General features: G+C 49.5%; 1 protein-coding gene across 1 annotated transcript in view; it reads right to left on the reverse strand.

The window, feature by feature from the left end:
- The window catches only part of FAM46B (family with sequence similarity 46, member B), a 7,572-nt gene extending 2,168 nt beyond the window's left edge, over nucleotides 1–5,404 (reverse strand). Inside the window, exon 1 of the mRNA XM_010830120.1 lies at nucleotides 4,972–5,404. Coding sequence (XP_010828422.1) covers nucleotides 4,972–5,229 — 258 coding nt within the window. The 5' untranslated portion in view covers nucleotides 5,230–5,404. The remainder of the gene's footprint in view (nucleotides 1–4,971) is intronic.
- Nucleotides 5,405–16,242: the final 10,838 nt, after the last annotated feature.

Consider the following 16,242-nt stretch of genomic DNA (forward strand, 5'->3'; position numbering starts at 1 on the left):
CATCTGGAGAGTGGCCCCTTCAGAGGAATGACTCAGAACAGCAATAATGATAACATAGGTGCATGGAATTTACTAAATGCCAGGTCTTGATCTAGGCACTTTATAATTAGGATATAAACTCACACAGTTCTTACAGTAACTCTATGAGGAAGGTACTCTTACTCCCACTCTACAGATGGGGAACTGGAAGCACAGAGGGGCCAAGTAACTTGCCCAAAGTCACACAGCCGGTGAATGCAGAGCTGGGAATTAAACTCAAGAGTTCATGTCTCAACCACTATGCTATTCTACCTCTCTAAAACTGCAAGTAAAGCAGTTTTGTGCCAGGCCTGATGCAAACTGCTCAAATAGGAATGTAATTGGCAGTTAACATGCATTACTACCTTTACCCTCATAATAATCCCAATTTTTATGTATTATTTTCCCAATTTACAAGTGGGGGACCTGAGGCACAGGAAAGTCATGTCCAAAGTCATAGAGTAGTCAGGCTGAGACCAGAACCCAGGTCAGTTGAATTCTCAAGTCCATGCACGCTCTTTTGATTATGACACACTCGTTTATCTTTACAAGGACCCAGGGAAGCAAATATTAGACTCATTTTTACAGATGAAGAAACTGAGGCTTCTAGTAGTAAAACACTTAAGGTTCAGAGGAGAGGCCATTCAGAAATGGCAGGGCTGGAAGTTAAAACCCAGACTCTTTCTGCTCTTGGGCAGGTGGTGGGTTAAAATCTCAGGAAGCCTTCTGAGCCAAGTAGGAAAGGAAAGTGAAGTCGCTCAGTCATGTCCGACTCTTTGCAACCCCATGGACCTACCAGGAACCTACCAGGCTCCTTTGTCTGTGGGATTTTCCCAGGCAAGGGTACTGGAGTGGGTTGCCATTTCCTTCTCCAGGGGATCTTCCCAACCCAGGGATCGAACCCGGGTCTTCCACATTGCAGGCAGATGCTTTACCGTCTGAGCCACCAGAGAAGCGAGCCAAGTGGGAAGAATGTAGCAGACCCCATCCGCGGACACAGGAACATGACAGGGAAACTTGTGTCATCTCAAATCTGTTCCTCTAGCAGAAGCATCTCCCTGGGCCTAGCACCAGGGAGGGGAGAAGAGAGGAGCTGGGCTCCGACACTGTTTTCTCAGCAGCCCAGCTTCACACACCGAAAGTGACCAGGCAACATTCCTACCCTGAGGATTCTGCAACCCCGCCTTGCTGCCAAGTCAGCTCCAGGCCGGCTGCTCTGCTGGCCTCCCAGGGAATTACTGCAAAGAATGCACCTAAGTGCTGAGGAGGCAAGCTGCAGTGGGGCAATCTGAGGCGGGCGGCTCCCTCCAAGAAGCTTCCTGGAGGAGGACCCTGACTAGGGGAAGGTATTATTGTGGCCATCAGGAACCTGGGGGGCCAGGCATTGGGCCTTCTCACCAGAACCTATGAGGGATTAGATCTTTAACATCTCCAACTTATAGATGGGGAAACTGAGGAGTAAATTACCTACACAGGATCACCCAGGGGTGGTTTAGTCACTAAGTCGTGTCTGACTCTTGTGACTTCATAGGCTGTAACCTGTCAGTCACCTCTGTCCTTGGGATTTTCAGGCAAGAATGCTGGAGTGGGTTGCCATCACCCAGAGGTGCCTTCAGATTCAGGTATGGCTCACTTCCAATCCTATGTGCTTTCTACTGCATTACCAATCCAGGGTTTGGAAGGAGCAGAGACCAGAAACTAGGGCTCTAATCTGCTCTCCATTTCAGAGTTTCAAAGTGAGAGCAACCCTCCAGTCACTGAAGCCCAGGGCCAGAGTAGCTTGGGAGCAGGAAGGTGGGGCTGGGGGAAGCCTTGGCCAGGCAGATAGGGGAGGCTAGAGGTAAGGGGCCAGCCTGTGGGACTACTTTCCCGCACTCTGGCAGCTGTGCCCAAGTAGGCCAAGGGGAGGACTGGACCAAAGACCTTTGTCCCAAGGACTCTGGCAGAGCTGCAGCATTGACCAGCCCCCTCCCCAAGTCCCATTAGAGCTGACTGAGCCTCACTCAGTGCCAGCTCCTGCTCCCAGGCTGATGCCCACCCCAGGGCATGGCACCTGGCCTGGTGAGTAGGTAGGAGTACCCTTGTTAAAACTCCTGCGTCAGGCCATGGGGTTGGCTGTGTCAGCCAGCCAGCGGCTGTTGTCTGGTTCCCAGGTGTGACTACAGCCAACTTGGCAGGCAGTCCCCAGATACCGCCACACCCAAGGACTGCAGGGCAGCTTGGAGCCTCCTGAATCAGACTTTCCAGCCGTGGACGGGGCAATGGCTGCACCCTCCTTGCTCTTGTGCCAAGGCCCTCCCCCAAACCATTCTGCTCCCAGATTGCTGCTGAGACCTGCAGGGAGACCATAGGTGCTGTCAGCCAGCAGGCTTACAAAACTTGAGTCTGGAGCCACCTAATGCAGGCCCTTTGGCTGTAGCTGGAGAGATCAGAGACTAATTCAATCCTCTGAACCCAGAGAGGGCAGAGGACTTGTTTAGGGTCACACAGTCTATAAGTGGCTGAACTTAAGTAGAGTCAGTTCTCCCAGAACTGTGTTCGGGGGTGGGGTAGGGGTGGGGGCCTCCTACAGGAGAGTAGGTTCCTCTAGCCCAGGTACAAGCAGGAATTGTATCTCTAAATGCCCAGATTACTGCTGCAGGCAAAGCTTGTGGAGGGCAGAGAGGGAGAAAGTTTCCAATTCTTGAACCATGGGACAACTCAGCACATGTGAGAAGCCCAAAGTCAACAAACCAGCATCTCCCACCACATACACACAAACAGTACCCCCTGTGCCCCCGCCCCCACATACACATACACACACAAATCCCAATAGCTTGTGAAGCTGCCAGCTACAAATTCCTGCCAGAAGATGGACTTTCTTCCCTGTGGAGGCATTTGTACAGGCCCCATAAAGGACCCTTTGGATTCTGGAAGCAGAAGGGGCAATGGAGAGCAGTTCAACCCATCCCCATTGAACAAATAGGGACACTGGGCTTCCCAGGGGACATTACTGGTGAAGAACCCACCTGCCAATTCAAGAGATGTAAGAGACGCAGGTATGACCCCTGGGTTGGGAAGATTCCCCAGGAAGAGGGCATGGCAACCCATTCCAGTATTCTTGCTTGGAGAATCCCATGGACAGAGGAGCCTGGTGGGCTACAATCTATAGGGTTCCACAGAGTTGGACTTTACTGAAGCAACTTCGCATGCACAGGCCCAGCAAAGGGAACTGACAATGGTCCAGGCCCTGAAACTAGATGTCCAACCTTCCAATCCAACTCTCTAAGTCGCCACTGTCCTCTTCCCCCCCACAGCCGGCAGTTCCCTGTTCTGTGTATTTCTGACCCTAGTCTAGGAGACACTGTACTATTATCATATTGTAGAGTCAGCTCCTATTGACCTGCAGTCTTCCCCACCTGGATGGGAGTAGCTGGAATGCCAGGGGGCTGGGTCTCAGTCACATCTGTGCCCCTGGTGTCCTGAACGGGGCTTGGCACAGAGAACATACCAGTAAAGGCAGTTTGGACCATACTGACAGGGGCAGGGACCTCCCCTTAGGGCACCCCATGTCCCTGCAGAGGAGAACTCCTACACTGGGCTCATCCCTGGGATAATAGTCCTGGGGATACAGCATTTGGGGCCCCAAGTTTGACCTGACTGTCAAGGAGGAGAAAAACCTCAACTGGTTCCTAATTGCCCATAACAGCGGGGCAGCCCAGGAATGCCTGGCCACTGATGACTCAACCCTAGGGAATCTGCCCCCACCCCCTCCCATTCCTTGAGAGGGAGGGAGAGGTAATCCCACAACAAGCAACCCTCCCCCTCTGTGGAAGTTAAGACAGAAGAGCCAGGGATGGGGGGTGGTCTGCTTTACCTGGCTTGTATGTCTACTTCCCCATCTGCTGCCAGGAATATGCAGGAATTGCAGCTAGATTTTTTGGTTTCTTGTAACTGCTAAGACCTACAAATTGAGTCTTGGGAACTTGGGAAGTCTTGGGGAAAAATGGGAAAGCCTTGAACTTGTAGTAACCAGCTCCTGGGAAGACCAAAGATTCTCTGGGTTTGCTTTTCACCTCTAGGAAATTTCAGGGAGCTCACGGCCCCTCTTGGGGCCTCAGCTTCCCCAGCTATAAAATGGGTACAGTAATTACCATATTATGGTATTTCAGAGCATGACAGTGCCTGGGCTATATAGGTGAAAGAGCAATTTTAGGGTTGTTGAGGGGCAAGAAGAGGAAGTCTGTGGAAGAGGAAAGGAGTTGCCAGAATTCTCTTCTCCTCAGGAGAGAGATGGGGCTTGGGGCCAGAGACTCAACCCTCATTTCAATCTTGGGAAAGGAAAGAAACAGCTAAACTGGACACCTGATGTTGCCGCCCCCCCAGCACACAGGCATCAGGTGCCTCATGCTTAATCTCTTCCTGCCACACAACCCTAGTTGAGAGGGAGTCCTAGCTGGAATTTCTCAGCTTTCCGGAGGGGGCTCTTGAGCCATGGGCTGTGGGAGCAGAGGACAGACAGAATCTGCTCCTAGAATCTCCAGAGAGGGAAAGGGTTGAGCATGAGACCTGGGGATGACGATTTGGAGATGAAAAGAACTATCTCCGGCTCAAGCGTGCAAAGCTACCCACCCAGGGCTTCCGGGCATCTCCTGTCCTTGCAGGCGGGGTGTTCTTCCTCCCAGACCAGGTCCTTCCCCACTTCCCGCTCCCTCCAGCCAGGACCTAGGTGAACGGTCCGAGGGCCATCGGAAGGGGCGGGGGACGGGAAAGTCAAGTGGGGAAAGAAGATTATGATATGCGGGGGTAGTAGGATGTGGATTTCTATCAAGGTTGCGCGATTTTGTTACAGCCCTTGTTCTTCCCCGAGGCTTGTTTTCCTAGCTGTCCAGCAAATGGAACAGACTCCGGGAGCCTCCCAGCCACGACAGCCTCAGGATGAAGACCCCCTATCCACCGCCCAGTGCCTCTCACCTGCACGATCTGCCGGGGCTGCACGCTCAGCGTGGGGAAGTTGCCGCGCCCGTGAATGGGAATCGGCTCGCTCAGGAGCGCGTCCAGCCGCTTCACCTGTGGCCAGCTCAACCCGCTCAGGTGCTGTCGGAGGGAGGCCGATGAGGCCTCTGGGTCGGGGCCGCCGCCTGCCGGGGCGGCCTTAGCCACCGCCGCAGCCGTCCCCACCTGTGCAGCCGCCCGGTCCCGGCTCTCCGTTTCGCTCTCCGACGGCATCATTAGCCCAGCCCCGGGGCCCCGACGGCAGAAACCGGGGGTCGATTAAGGGGAGGAGGGCAGGGAGAGCGGCTGGGCCCCGGCCAAGGCGGAGGACGCAGGGACCGGACAGCAGCGACGGCGAGGAAAACCCAGGGCACACCTCCGACGGCGAAGACCAACCGACCCTAAAGCTTGTCGCCTGGGGCCCAGCGGACTCTTATAGGCCGCGGGCGACACGCCCATTGGTCCGAGCAGCTGTCACCCGGCGGGAACCGCCCCGCCTCTCGACGCGCCTGCCATTGGTCAGCAAAGCTTTGCACGTGAGTCGCTGGTCGCCAGGAGGATTCCGATTGGCTGGATGGCACACCCCTGCCCGCCCTCCTGCTCCTGCTTAATTCCCTCCTTTGGTCCTTAAAGAACTTCTGTTCTCGGCGATTGGCTCGGGCGGAAGGCAAGTCCTGGATTTAAAGGGACTGCGCCCTCCAGGGGCAGACGAGAAGGAAGTGACCTGTGAAGTTTGTAGCGGAATTGGACCACTAAGTTTTTTTTTTTTTTTTGCACTGAAAGGAATTTAGAAATCACTGGGCCTGGTCCTAGTCATCCACTATTTTCAGAAGCCCAGAGAGATTGCGCCAGTTGTTCAACTTCACGCAGTGCTCCTCCTGCTCTCAGGCAATCTTCCAGAATTGAGAAAAGGCGACAAACTTGTATACTGAGGTAGACACTTTGTAATGCACTCTCCTGTGTACACCTCTACCTGGCTAGCGTTAATGTTTTGGTTTGTGCGCCTGCTTAGTCGCTTCAGTCGTGCCCGGCTCTTTGCGACTCTATGGACTGTAGTCCAGGCTCCTCTGTACATGTGACTCTCCAAGCAAGATATTCAATGGAGTGGGTTTCCATGCCCTCCGCCAGGGGATCTTCCCGACCCAGGGATCAAACCTATGTCTCCCGGGTCTCCTGATTTGTAGGCGGATTCTTAACCCTCTGAGCCACCTGGGAAGCCCCATGTTTTGGTTTAGGGATGAGGAAACCTGCTCAGAGAAGGGGCTTGACTGTCTCAAGGTCACACAGCAAGTGAGACAGGCCCTGGTGTTGAACCTGCACTAGAGAGTCTGCGAGCACTTGCTCTTTCTACTACACTTGAGCAGACTCAGGGCCTTCACAGGGCTGGAGGTTGGAGGGAAGCCTGAACTGGAGTGTTGGTCTTCTGGCAGCAGCTTCCTGGGCAGCAGGTGGAAGTCCTTCCTGCCAGCCTCTTAGCTTCTCAGGTCCTGTGTGCCCTTGGGCAAGTCCCTAAATCTCTCTAAGTCAGTTTCCTCATCTACTCCAGAGAAGGGGCTCAATAAATTTTTTAAAAATTTGGTTTGGTTTTTTATAGTTGGCAAACCAAATTCATATGTTCTATTGAAATAATACATTTACATGTTTTTCTCTCCCACTTTACAGAGCCTAGTGAGATGAGGCTTATTGTTATTATGTTTAATCTTTTCTTATTTTAAATATAGGTGCTGGTGGCAAAATTCTAGAAATTGAGTCTGATTCATCTCTGCAATATTCTCTCTTTTTAAAAAATATTTCTTTATCTGACTGTGGCATGTGGAATCTTTAGCTGCAGCATATAGGATCTAGTTGCCCAACCAGAGATTGAACCCAGGCCTTCTGCATTGGGAGTGCAGAATCTTAGCCACTGGTTCACCAGGGAAGTCCCTGCAGTGTTCTCTTTTAAATTAAACATCATTTTTCTAACAATTAATTAAATATAATTCTCCTAACACCCCTATTCTGTAAGGTAGGCTGGGCAAGAGCAATATGTCCAATGTACAGAGAAACCAAGACCTAGAAATAGTAAACTACATTCCAAGGTCACCAGATTACCTCAGACAGACCTAGGACTAGATCCCAGGAACCTGACTCAGACTAGAGCAGCTGTTTCCTCTATCTGGAGGCCTGCGCAAGCAAGATCCTGCCCTTGACCCTTCTCTCCATCTTGTCTGGGGTCAGGTCTGCTATTTGCTCCACTCATTGGCTTTGTGACTTGGGGCAAGTCTCATGCATGCACTGTCCTCAGCTCAGTTGCTTGCTATTTTGTTTTACCTTCTCTTGAAAGATAAGAAATATGTAAGAAACATCCTTCAGCTGAACCCAGAGTCTCCAAACCCTTGACCTATCCCTTCCATGTCCCAGCAGAGGGAGGAAAAGAAGGGAAAATAACATTTACTGGGTAACCTACTATGCACAGATATTTTATACACATGACCTCTAATTCCTAAAAATACATCTCAAGATGTGGCATCATTATCCTCAACTTAGAGATGAAGAACCTAAGATTTAGAGAGGTCAGGTGACATGCCTAAGGTCATACAACTACTAATGGGCATTGTAAGACTTGAATCCAGGTCTCCTGATTTCAAAGCCCTCTTGCCCAACTGCTCGTCTTAGAAGAGTTGGCACAGATCTCAGTCATGCTTGGCACAGCCCTGGTACCACCCTCAGGATCCATTCATCCACTTATTTATTCATTCATCAACCAACACTGACATATTAAGCACCTACTGTGTACCAGGTGTTGAGCTAGGCCCTGGGGTATGATAGGCAAGATCCCTGCCCTTCTCAAACTGTCATTCTAGTGTAGTAAGACCATATTCAAGCAAGTAAATAAATAAGACATTTCTAATAGTGTTAGGGAGAAAATAGAACAGGGCAATGGGAGGGAGAGCAACCATATGTGTGAGTGTGAAAAAGATACAGTTTTCAAGAGAGGGAAGAGAACCAGAGAGATTCATATACATTGTTAGATGGTGCAGCCGTGGAAAGCCTCCCTAAGGAAGTGATATTTCCATTGTGTCTACTGGATCCACTTCGGCCCAGTCTCCCCAGGCTTGTCCCTGGACAGCTAGAGCAGCAGAGGTGGTGCCAAGCCACATATTCCTAGAACTCTGAAGACTTGAGCCGACAGGCTGTTTGACAATCTTCTTGTTTACTCTCTTCCCACTTTGTAGATGTGGGAAATGGGGTCCAGAACGCAGAAAGGATTTGCCCCAAGGAGACTGGTGAGGGCTGGAACTACTCATGATTGCGTCTTGTGAGAGTGGACTGTTGCTGCGCCCACTCTGTACCCTGGAATTAAGTTCTCTAAAGAAGGAAAGTCAAGAGGTCTCTTTTCCTCTCCCCTTCTTTCTAGGAGGGCTAGGAGGAGCAATTGGCCAATTCAGGGGCTGTGAGTCACCCTTTTGTTGACACTTCTATTTCCAAAGCTAATTGGTCCAATGTTTGACCAATCGCAGGACCTCGTCAGTGCTGGGGTCCGGGTGTGACTTAGGGATGAAGGAAGAGGAGAGAGGAGAGGAGAGAGAGCAGGGGTAATCTCATAGGGTTTCATTTTCACCAAGATCAACTTTTAATTGTCCCAGTGAATGGAGGGGAATGACGGCTAAAGTATATCCTGAAGAGTCCAACTGTCTTTCAAGTTTTATATATAAGCCTTTCCCCCCTCATACAAATTTCCTGTCTTAATCCGGACTTCAGCTGATTTTGAAAGGGAACTTACTCCGAATGATAACTGAGTCACAGCGACACACGTTAAGTCACTTTTCCTATCTGGGCCTCAGTTTCCTATTCTGTAAAATGGGAGAGAAATGGGAATCAGGCTCTTCCTGATTCACACCTTCTATGATCTGAGATGGTGGGAAAGGAGAAGGGGTCCCGGGAGAGTCTTGGTCCCTACATTGGCCCCTCCTCAGCTCTGAGACCCAAGACAGGAACATCCTGGGATCCGCCCACATTACAGAGCACCCTGTGCCTAAAACCACACCAGGAACTTTCTGCACAGCTCATTCAGTTTTCAGAACATAATCTTTGGACTTAGGAGTGATCTCTTGCTTTGCATGAGAGAAAACTGAGACTCAGAGAAGCTGATTAACTTGAGTACGACCCCCACGAGAGGGGGTGGGCAAGAGGGGCTTCATACTCAGGTTTGGCTGAATCCCAAGCCCATGTACTACCCAGGGCCCTGCCTCTGAGGATGACTTGGTTTGTTCAGTGACACACAGATGACCCTCCCCTATGGAGAACACCCATTCCCTCCTCCCATGGTTCTTGTCCTCCACCCTGCCTCAGCCCCTCATGGTCAAGATAATTTCCCAGACCTTGTTATTACTCATAATTGTGCCCCTACCCTGTGTAATTTCATTATCAAGTATCCCATCCTCCTGACACCGCCTCCTGTCTTTTCTGCTCACTCCCTCTGGAACCCCGACTCCATTGCTTCCAGACCCACCAGGACCCTCAGTCCATTGATCTTCCCACCTTTTCCCCTACTGCTCCTCGCCTCCCTCATGTCCTGACTTTCCTCCTTCACCAGCTTACATTCCATGGGCCATCATTATAATGACTTCCTTGCATACGCCCTCAACCCCCTTGCTCCTTTCGTATTAAATTGCACTCACCTGGCAAAACCACACCCTGGTTAATCCAAAACCACAACCCTGCGCTTGCACCCACACAGTTGACAGAAGTTGGAGAAAGACACACAGCATGATGATTGGTTTCACTTTAATGTCACCCTCGCCCTCCTCCAGGGGCCCCTTAGCACTGTCTTGATATCCTACCATATGATCCAGTCTGGTCATTCTGTCACAGTCCTATAGACAATTTCTTTCTTTTTTTTTAAAAGCAGAAATTTATTTGGTTGCACTGGGTCTTAGCTGTGGTGGGTGGGCTTCAGTAGTTGCAGTATGTGGGCTTAGTTCCCTGATCTTAGTTCCCTGACCAAGGCTTGAACCGGTCTCCCCTGCACTGCAAAGTGGATTCTTAACCACTGGACCATCAGGCAAGTCCCCCCATAAACAATGTCTTACTTCTCCTCAGTCCCTGATAGCTGTTCCCTCCAACCCTCCCTCAGCTCTTGACCTTGCTTCCTATGTCACTGAGAAAACAGAAGTGATCAAAGGACAGTTTCCACAAACTCTCAACACCCCTTCTACCCAGTCCCCGAGTCTGCTCCGCATTTTGTCCCTCCCTCCTGCTACTTTGGATGAACCCCAGTTGCCCCTCTCTGTGCCTCCCCTCCACTCACACACCGGATTCCTCGCCTCTCACCCACTCAAGGACTTCACTTGGGCCATTTCCCCCTCTCCTGGGTCATTCCAATCAGCACTGAAACATAACTTCTTGCATCTCAGAAAAAAAACCATAACAAAACCATGAAGTCTCATGTCTCATGTCTGCCTCCTCTCTACCCCATTTCTCTATACAGATCTTCCTTGACTTGTGAGGGAGTTACATTCCATAAACCCACGGTGTCTGAAAATATCCTAAGTTAAAAATGCATTTAATACATGTAACCTACTAAACATCATAGCTTAGCCTAGCCTGCCTTAAATGTGCTCAGAACACTAGCATTAGCTTGCAGTCAGGAAAAAGCAACTAATACAAAGCCTATTTAATAATTGAATATCTCATATAATTGTTTAAAAATTTTTTTTGGCTGCTCTGAGCACAGTATGTAGAATTTTAGTTTCCCAACCAAGGATAGAACCCATACCCCCTGCATTGGAGTCTTAACCACTGCACTGCCAGGGAAGTCCCCTATCTTGTATAATTTATTGAATCCTGTGCTTAAAGTGAAAGAATGGTTTAAGTGTATTGGTTGTTTCCCCTCAATGTGATGTGATAGTGTGATTCACTGGGGGCTGCAGCTTGTTGCCACTTGAGATGCATCACAAGAGAGTACTGTACTGAATATCACTAGCCTGGGAGATCAAAATTCACAGTACATTTCCTACTGAGTGAGTATTGCTTTTGTACCATCCGAAAGTTGAAAAGGTGGCTCACAGGGTAAAGCGTCTGCCTGCAATGCAGGAGACCTGGGTTCAATCCCTGGGTCGGAAAGATCCCCTGGAGAAGGAAAAGGCAAGGCACTTCAGTACTCTGGCCTGGAAAATCCCATGGACGAAGAAGCCTGGTAGTCTACAGTCCATGGGGTCGCAAAGAGTCAGACACAACTGATCGACTTCACTTTCACTTTCAAAGTTGAAAACTTGTAAGTTGAACTATTGTATGTCGAACCATTATAAATCGAACCACTGTAAGTACTGCTGCTGCTGCTGCTAAGTCGCTTCAGTTGTGTCCGACTCTGTGCGACCCCAGAGACAGCAGCCCACGAGGCTCCCCTGTCCCTGGGATTCTCCAGGCAAGAACACTGGAGTGGGTTGCCATTTCCTTCTCCCATGCCTGAAAGGGAAAAGTGGAAGTGAAGTCGCTCAGTCGTGTCCGACTCTTAGCGACCCCTGGACTGCAGCCTACCAGGCTCCTCTGTCCATGGGATATTCCAGTCAAGAGTACTGGAGTGGGGTGCCATTGCCTTCTCCGACTGTAAGTACAGCACTATCTATATAGTAAAACTCCTTGAAAATGTTCATACTTGCTGCGGTCACTTGTTCTGTTCTCTTTTGAACACACTTCAGTCAGGCTTTTGTTCCCACCGCTAGACCAAAACTGCTTTTGTTGAGGTCACCTGTCACCTTCACATTGGTAAATCCAACCATCAATTTTTTTCGAAAATAGCTTTATCTAGATACAATTCACCCAGCACATTCTTCTCACATATGAAGACACTAGGCACTCGGGCTCAGTAGTTGTGCTGCCTGGGTTTTAGTTGCTCTGCAGCGTGTGGAATCTTCCCGGACCAGGTGTTGAACCTGTGTCCCTTGCTTTGATAGGCAGATCTTAACCACTGGACAGCCCAGGAAATCCTGTCAATTCTTAATCCTCATATTTTCCTAGAGCTATAAATTGCATGTGACACACCTGGCCATTCCCTCCTCTTTGAAATACTTTCTTCACTTGGCTTTTAAGAGACCTTACTGTCCTGACTTTTCTGTTTCACTGACTACTGTTTTGTGGTTTCCTCCTCATCCCCTCAACCACTAGACAGCGAAGTGCCCAGGACTTGTTCCCTGGTCCTCTTAGCTTTTCTGTCTACACTCACTCCCTTGATGATCTCATTCAGTTTCATGCTTTGAATACCATCTCTGTGCTGGTAGGTCCCGGGTTTATACACTCCAGCCCAGAGCTCTCTTCTGACCTCTATGCTCATTTGTTTAATTTTACACAACATCTCTCCGTGTCTCTTTATGTTCCTCAAATTTTGCACGTCAAAAACTGAATTCTTGAACTGAATTGCTCCTCCCACAGCAAATGGCAACTTCCAGTTCTTGGGCTGAACATCTGAAACCATTTCGTATTCTTTTTTTTCGTCTCCCATCCCACATCAAATGTGTCAGCAAGTCCTGTGGGCTCTACCTTCAAAATATGGGTCAGACTGACCGCATCTCGCCCCTCACCCCGCTTGCTGCCAGCTCCGTGGCCATCGCCCCGCTCCTGGATTAGTGGAGCCTCCCTGCTGGCCCCTCCTTCTATTGCACTTGTTGCTGAGAGTGTGGTTTTAACGCAGCAGCCAGAGTGATCTTTTTCAAACATAAGTCGGATCATGTGTTTTAATGCCTCCATCTCAGTTGGAGTAAAAAGCCAGAGTCCTTCCACTCCGAACAAGGCTCCATGGGACACGCAACCCCCGTCTCCTCCCCCTCTGCCCTCCATCATCTGTTGCGGGTTCACTGATCTTCTTGAAGTCAGAGCTCTCCCACCTCAGAGCCTTTGTAATTGCTTTCATCTGCCCGACACATGGGTTTCCTCTTAGCCACATGGCTTCTTCCCAGTTCTTCCAGGTCTTCTTCTCGGTGAGGCCTCTCTAACCACCCAATTAGAATGGCAACCTTGAAAAAAAAAAAAATATATATATATAGAATGGCAACCTTGAGACTTCCCTGGTGGTCCAGTGGTTAATAATCTGCCTGCCAGTGCAGGGGACATGGAGTTCAATCCTTGGTTCAGAATATCCCACTGCGATGAGAAGTTCCTGCACTGCAATAGAGAGTAGCCCCCACATGCCACACTAGAGAAGGCCCAGGTGTAGTAATGAAGGCCCCATGCAGCCAAAAATAAATAACTTTTTTTAAACCTAAAAAATAATAAATGGCAACCTCCCCTCCCCACCCTCTCCTCTGCTTTATTGTTTCCATAGCACCCGGCACCATCTACACATCATGCTGTGTGTTTACCGGTCTATTTGTTGCCTCTCTGTTGGCACAGAATCGACAGGAGGGCAGAGAGTTTGTTTTCTGGGTATCCCAACTCCTGGAGTCTATAAAGATTCATGAGACACGTGAGGGATGCCGGAGGGAAGAGCACTCTTCTAGAACCAGGGCGTGGTGCAGTGTGGCTTCAGGCAGATCTCTGAGGTGGGCCTGTGAATGGAGTCCTCCTCAAGGTCATGGAAAACCGGCTTCTGTTTTCCAGCCAAGGAAGCCAAAAGCTTGAGTTCCTGTTCACGTGGTGTCTTATTGGCTGTGTACCCTGGGCACAAACCACTCCCTTTCGCTGAGCCTCAGTTTTCTCATCTGCTCAGTTCAGTTGCTCAGTCATGTCTGACTCTTTGCAACCCCATGGACTGCAGCATGCCAGGCCTCCCTGTCTATCACCAGCTTGCTCAAACTCATGTTCATCGAGTCGGTGATGCCATCCAACCATCTCATCCTCTGTCGTCCCCTTCTTCTCCAGCCTTCAATATTTCCCAGCATCAGGGTCTTTTCAAATGAGTCAGTTCTTCGCATAAGGTGGCCAAAGGATTGGAGTTTCAGCTTCAGCATCAGTCCTTCCAATGAATATTCAGGACTGATTTCCTTCAGGATTGACTGGTTTGATCTCCTTGTAGTCCAAGGGAGTCTCAAGAGTGTTCTCCAACACCATAGTTCAAAAGCATCAATTCTTCGGCGCTCAGCTTTCTTTATAGTCCAACTCTCACATCCATACATGACTACTGGAAAAACCATAGCTTTGACTAGACAGACTTTTTTTTGTCAAAGTAATGTCTCTGCTTTTTAATATGCTGTCTAGGTTGGCCATAGCTTTTCTTCCAAGGAGTAAGCGTCTTTTAATTTCATGGCTGCAGTCACCATCTGCAATGATTTTGGAGCCCAAGAAAATAAGTCTCTCACTGTCACTGTTTCCATTGTTTCCCCATCTATTTGCCATGAAGTGATGGGACCAGAAGTCCCATCAGAACACATGAAGTAAGTAATACCTCATCTGCTCATTGGGGTATTATTACCAGGTCTCTGGACTGGCATACAAGATCCAGTGCAGGAGGGATCCTGGCTTGTAGTCAGGGCGCTCTCAGGCCTCATACTCCTCAGGTACCAAGCATCTCACAAAGCCCCTCCTTGTCCCCAAGCTCATTTGAGCCTGTCCAGCCCCTTGGGGTGGACGGAGGAGCCTGGTGGGCTGCAGTCCAAGGGGTCGCAAAGAGTCAGACATGACTGAGCGACTTCACTTTCACTTTTCACTTTCATGCATTGGAGAAGGAAATGGCAACCCACTCCAGTGTTCTTGCCTGGAGAATCCCAGGGACGGGGGAGCCTGGTGGGCTGCCATCTATGGGGTCACACAGAGTCGGACATGACTGAAATGACTTAGTAGTAGTAGCCCCTTGGGGAGGCAGGCAGACATGACTGATGATTGTGCTTAGTCACTTCAGTTGCGTATGACTCTTGAGACCCATGGACTATAGCCTGCCAGGCTCCTCTGTCCATGGGATTCTCCAGGCAAGAATACTGGAGTGAGTTACCATTTCCTACTCCAGGGGATCTTCCCAACTGAGGGACCAAACCCATGTCTCTCATGTCTCCTGCATTGGCAGGTTCTTTACCACTAGTGCTACCTGGGAATCCCTGGCTGATGACTGTGTATGCCCATTTCATGGGTGAGGAAACTGAGGTTCGGGAGGCAGCAATGTACATCTGTCTCATCTCCCCCACTAGAAGTTAAGGTCCTCAGGTTCAAGGGCTGTCTACTCCCATTTCTGTCTCTTCAGGGCTGACACTGCAGACTAAAAATAGGAGTGGGTATTCATCCGTGGGTTTCCAGCCCCAGCAGACCCCACACCCTCTTTTATAATAAGTTTCTGGCAATATTGGGCTTCCCTGATGGCTCAGACGGTAAAGAATCCTCCTGCAATGCGGGAGACCTGGATTCGATTTGTAGGTTGAGAAGATCCCCTGGACAAGGGACTGGCTATCCACTCCAGTACTCTGGCCTGGAGAAGTCCATGGACAGAGGAACCTGGCAGGCTACAGTCTATGGGGTCGCAGAGTCAGACACGACTAAGTGACTTTCACTTCTGGCAATATTGCTTTCCTGTAATGAAATGAAATTTACAGATAAAATATCCTATTCACATACTCCTATTTTTGTTAAAAAAAAAAAAAAATCAAGGTAATGCCCTAACTGAAACATAAAGAAGAAATGAAGTTCATGTTTTTTTTCCCCTCATGATTTAATTATTAGTTGCTATATAATTGACATAAAACATTTAAGTTTCAGATGTATAACTTAATTTGATATTAGTATACACTGAAATGATTCCCACAATGTCTAGTTACATTTTTTTCTTGTGTTGAGAACTTGTAAGATCCACTCTCAGCGACTTTTGAATTACCATACAGTATTATTTTTTTTAGTCACCAAGCAGTACACCCATAAGTTATTCATTGTATTAACTGGAAATGTGTAGACATTTATTTATTTGCCTTGTAAATACACAGGCCGGCCGACACTTGCAAAACACGGCTTCTCAAAAGGAAATATGCATAGGAGTTACCCGAAGATCTTGTTAAAGTGCAGATTCTGAACAGCAGGTCTGGGGAAGGACCTGAGAACCTGCAGCTCTATACTGCTCCCGGGTGCTGCGTAGCCGCTGCTCCGCGGGCGCGCTGGCGGGAGAAGAAATGCCTTATGTTCCCTGGGCCCGCGCATTCCGCCCCTCTCCCAGCGAGGCCTCCGCCCAGAGCCGCCCCCTCCCCAGTCCCGAGCAAGGTGCAGCCCCGTCGAGACCGCCCGGAACAAACGCTACCCAGGTAAGCGCCCGCCCTGCCGCCAAACCTCATTCCTGGCACCCACGTGGCTGGGTGCCTGCTG

Source organism: Bison bison, unplaced genomic scaffold (assembly GCF_000754665.1).
Source record: "Bison bison bison isolate TAMUID 2011002044 unplaced genomic scaffold, Bison_UMD1.0 scf7180017864516, whole genome shotgun sequence".
In the NCBI taxonomy this organism is placed as follows: domain Eukaryota; kingdom Metazoa; phylum Chordata; class Mammalia; order Artiodactyla; family Bovidae; genus Bison; species Bison bison.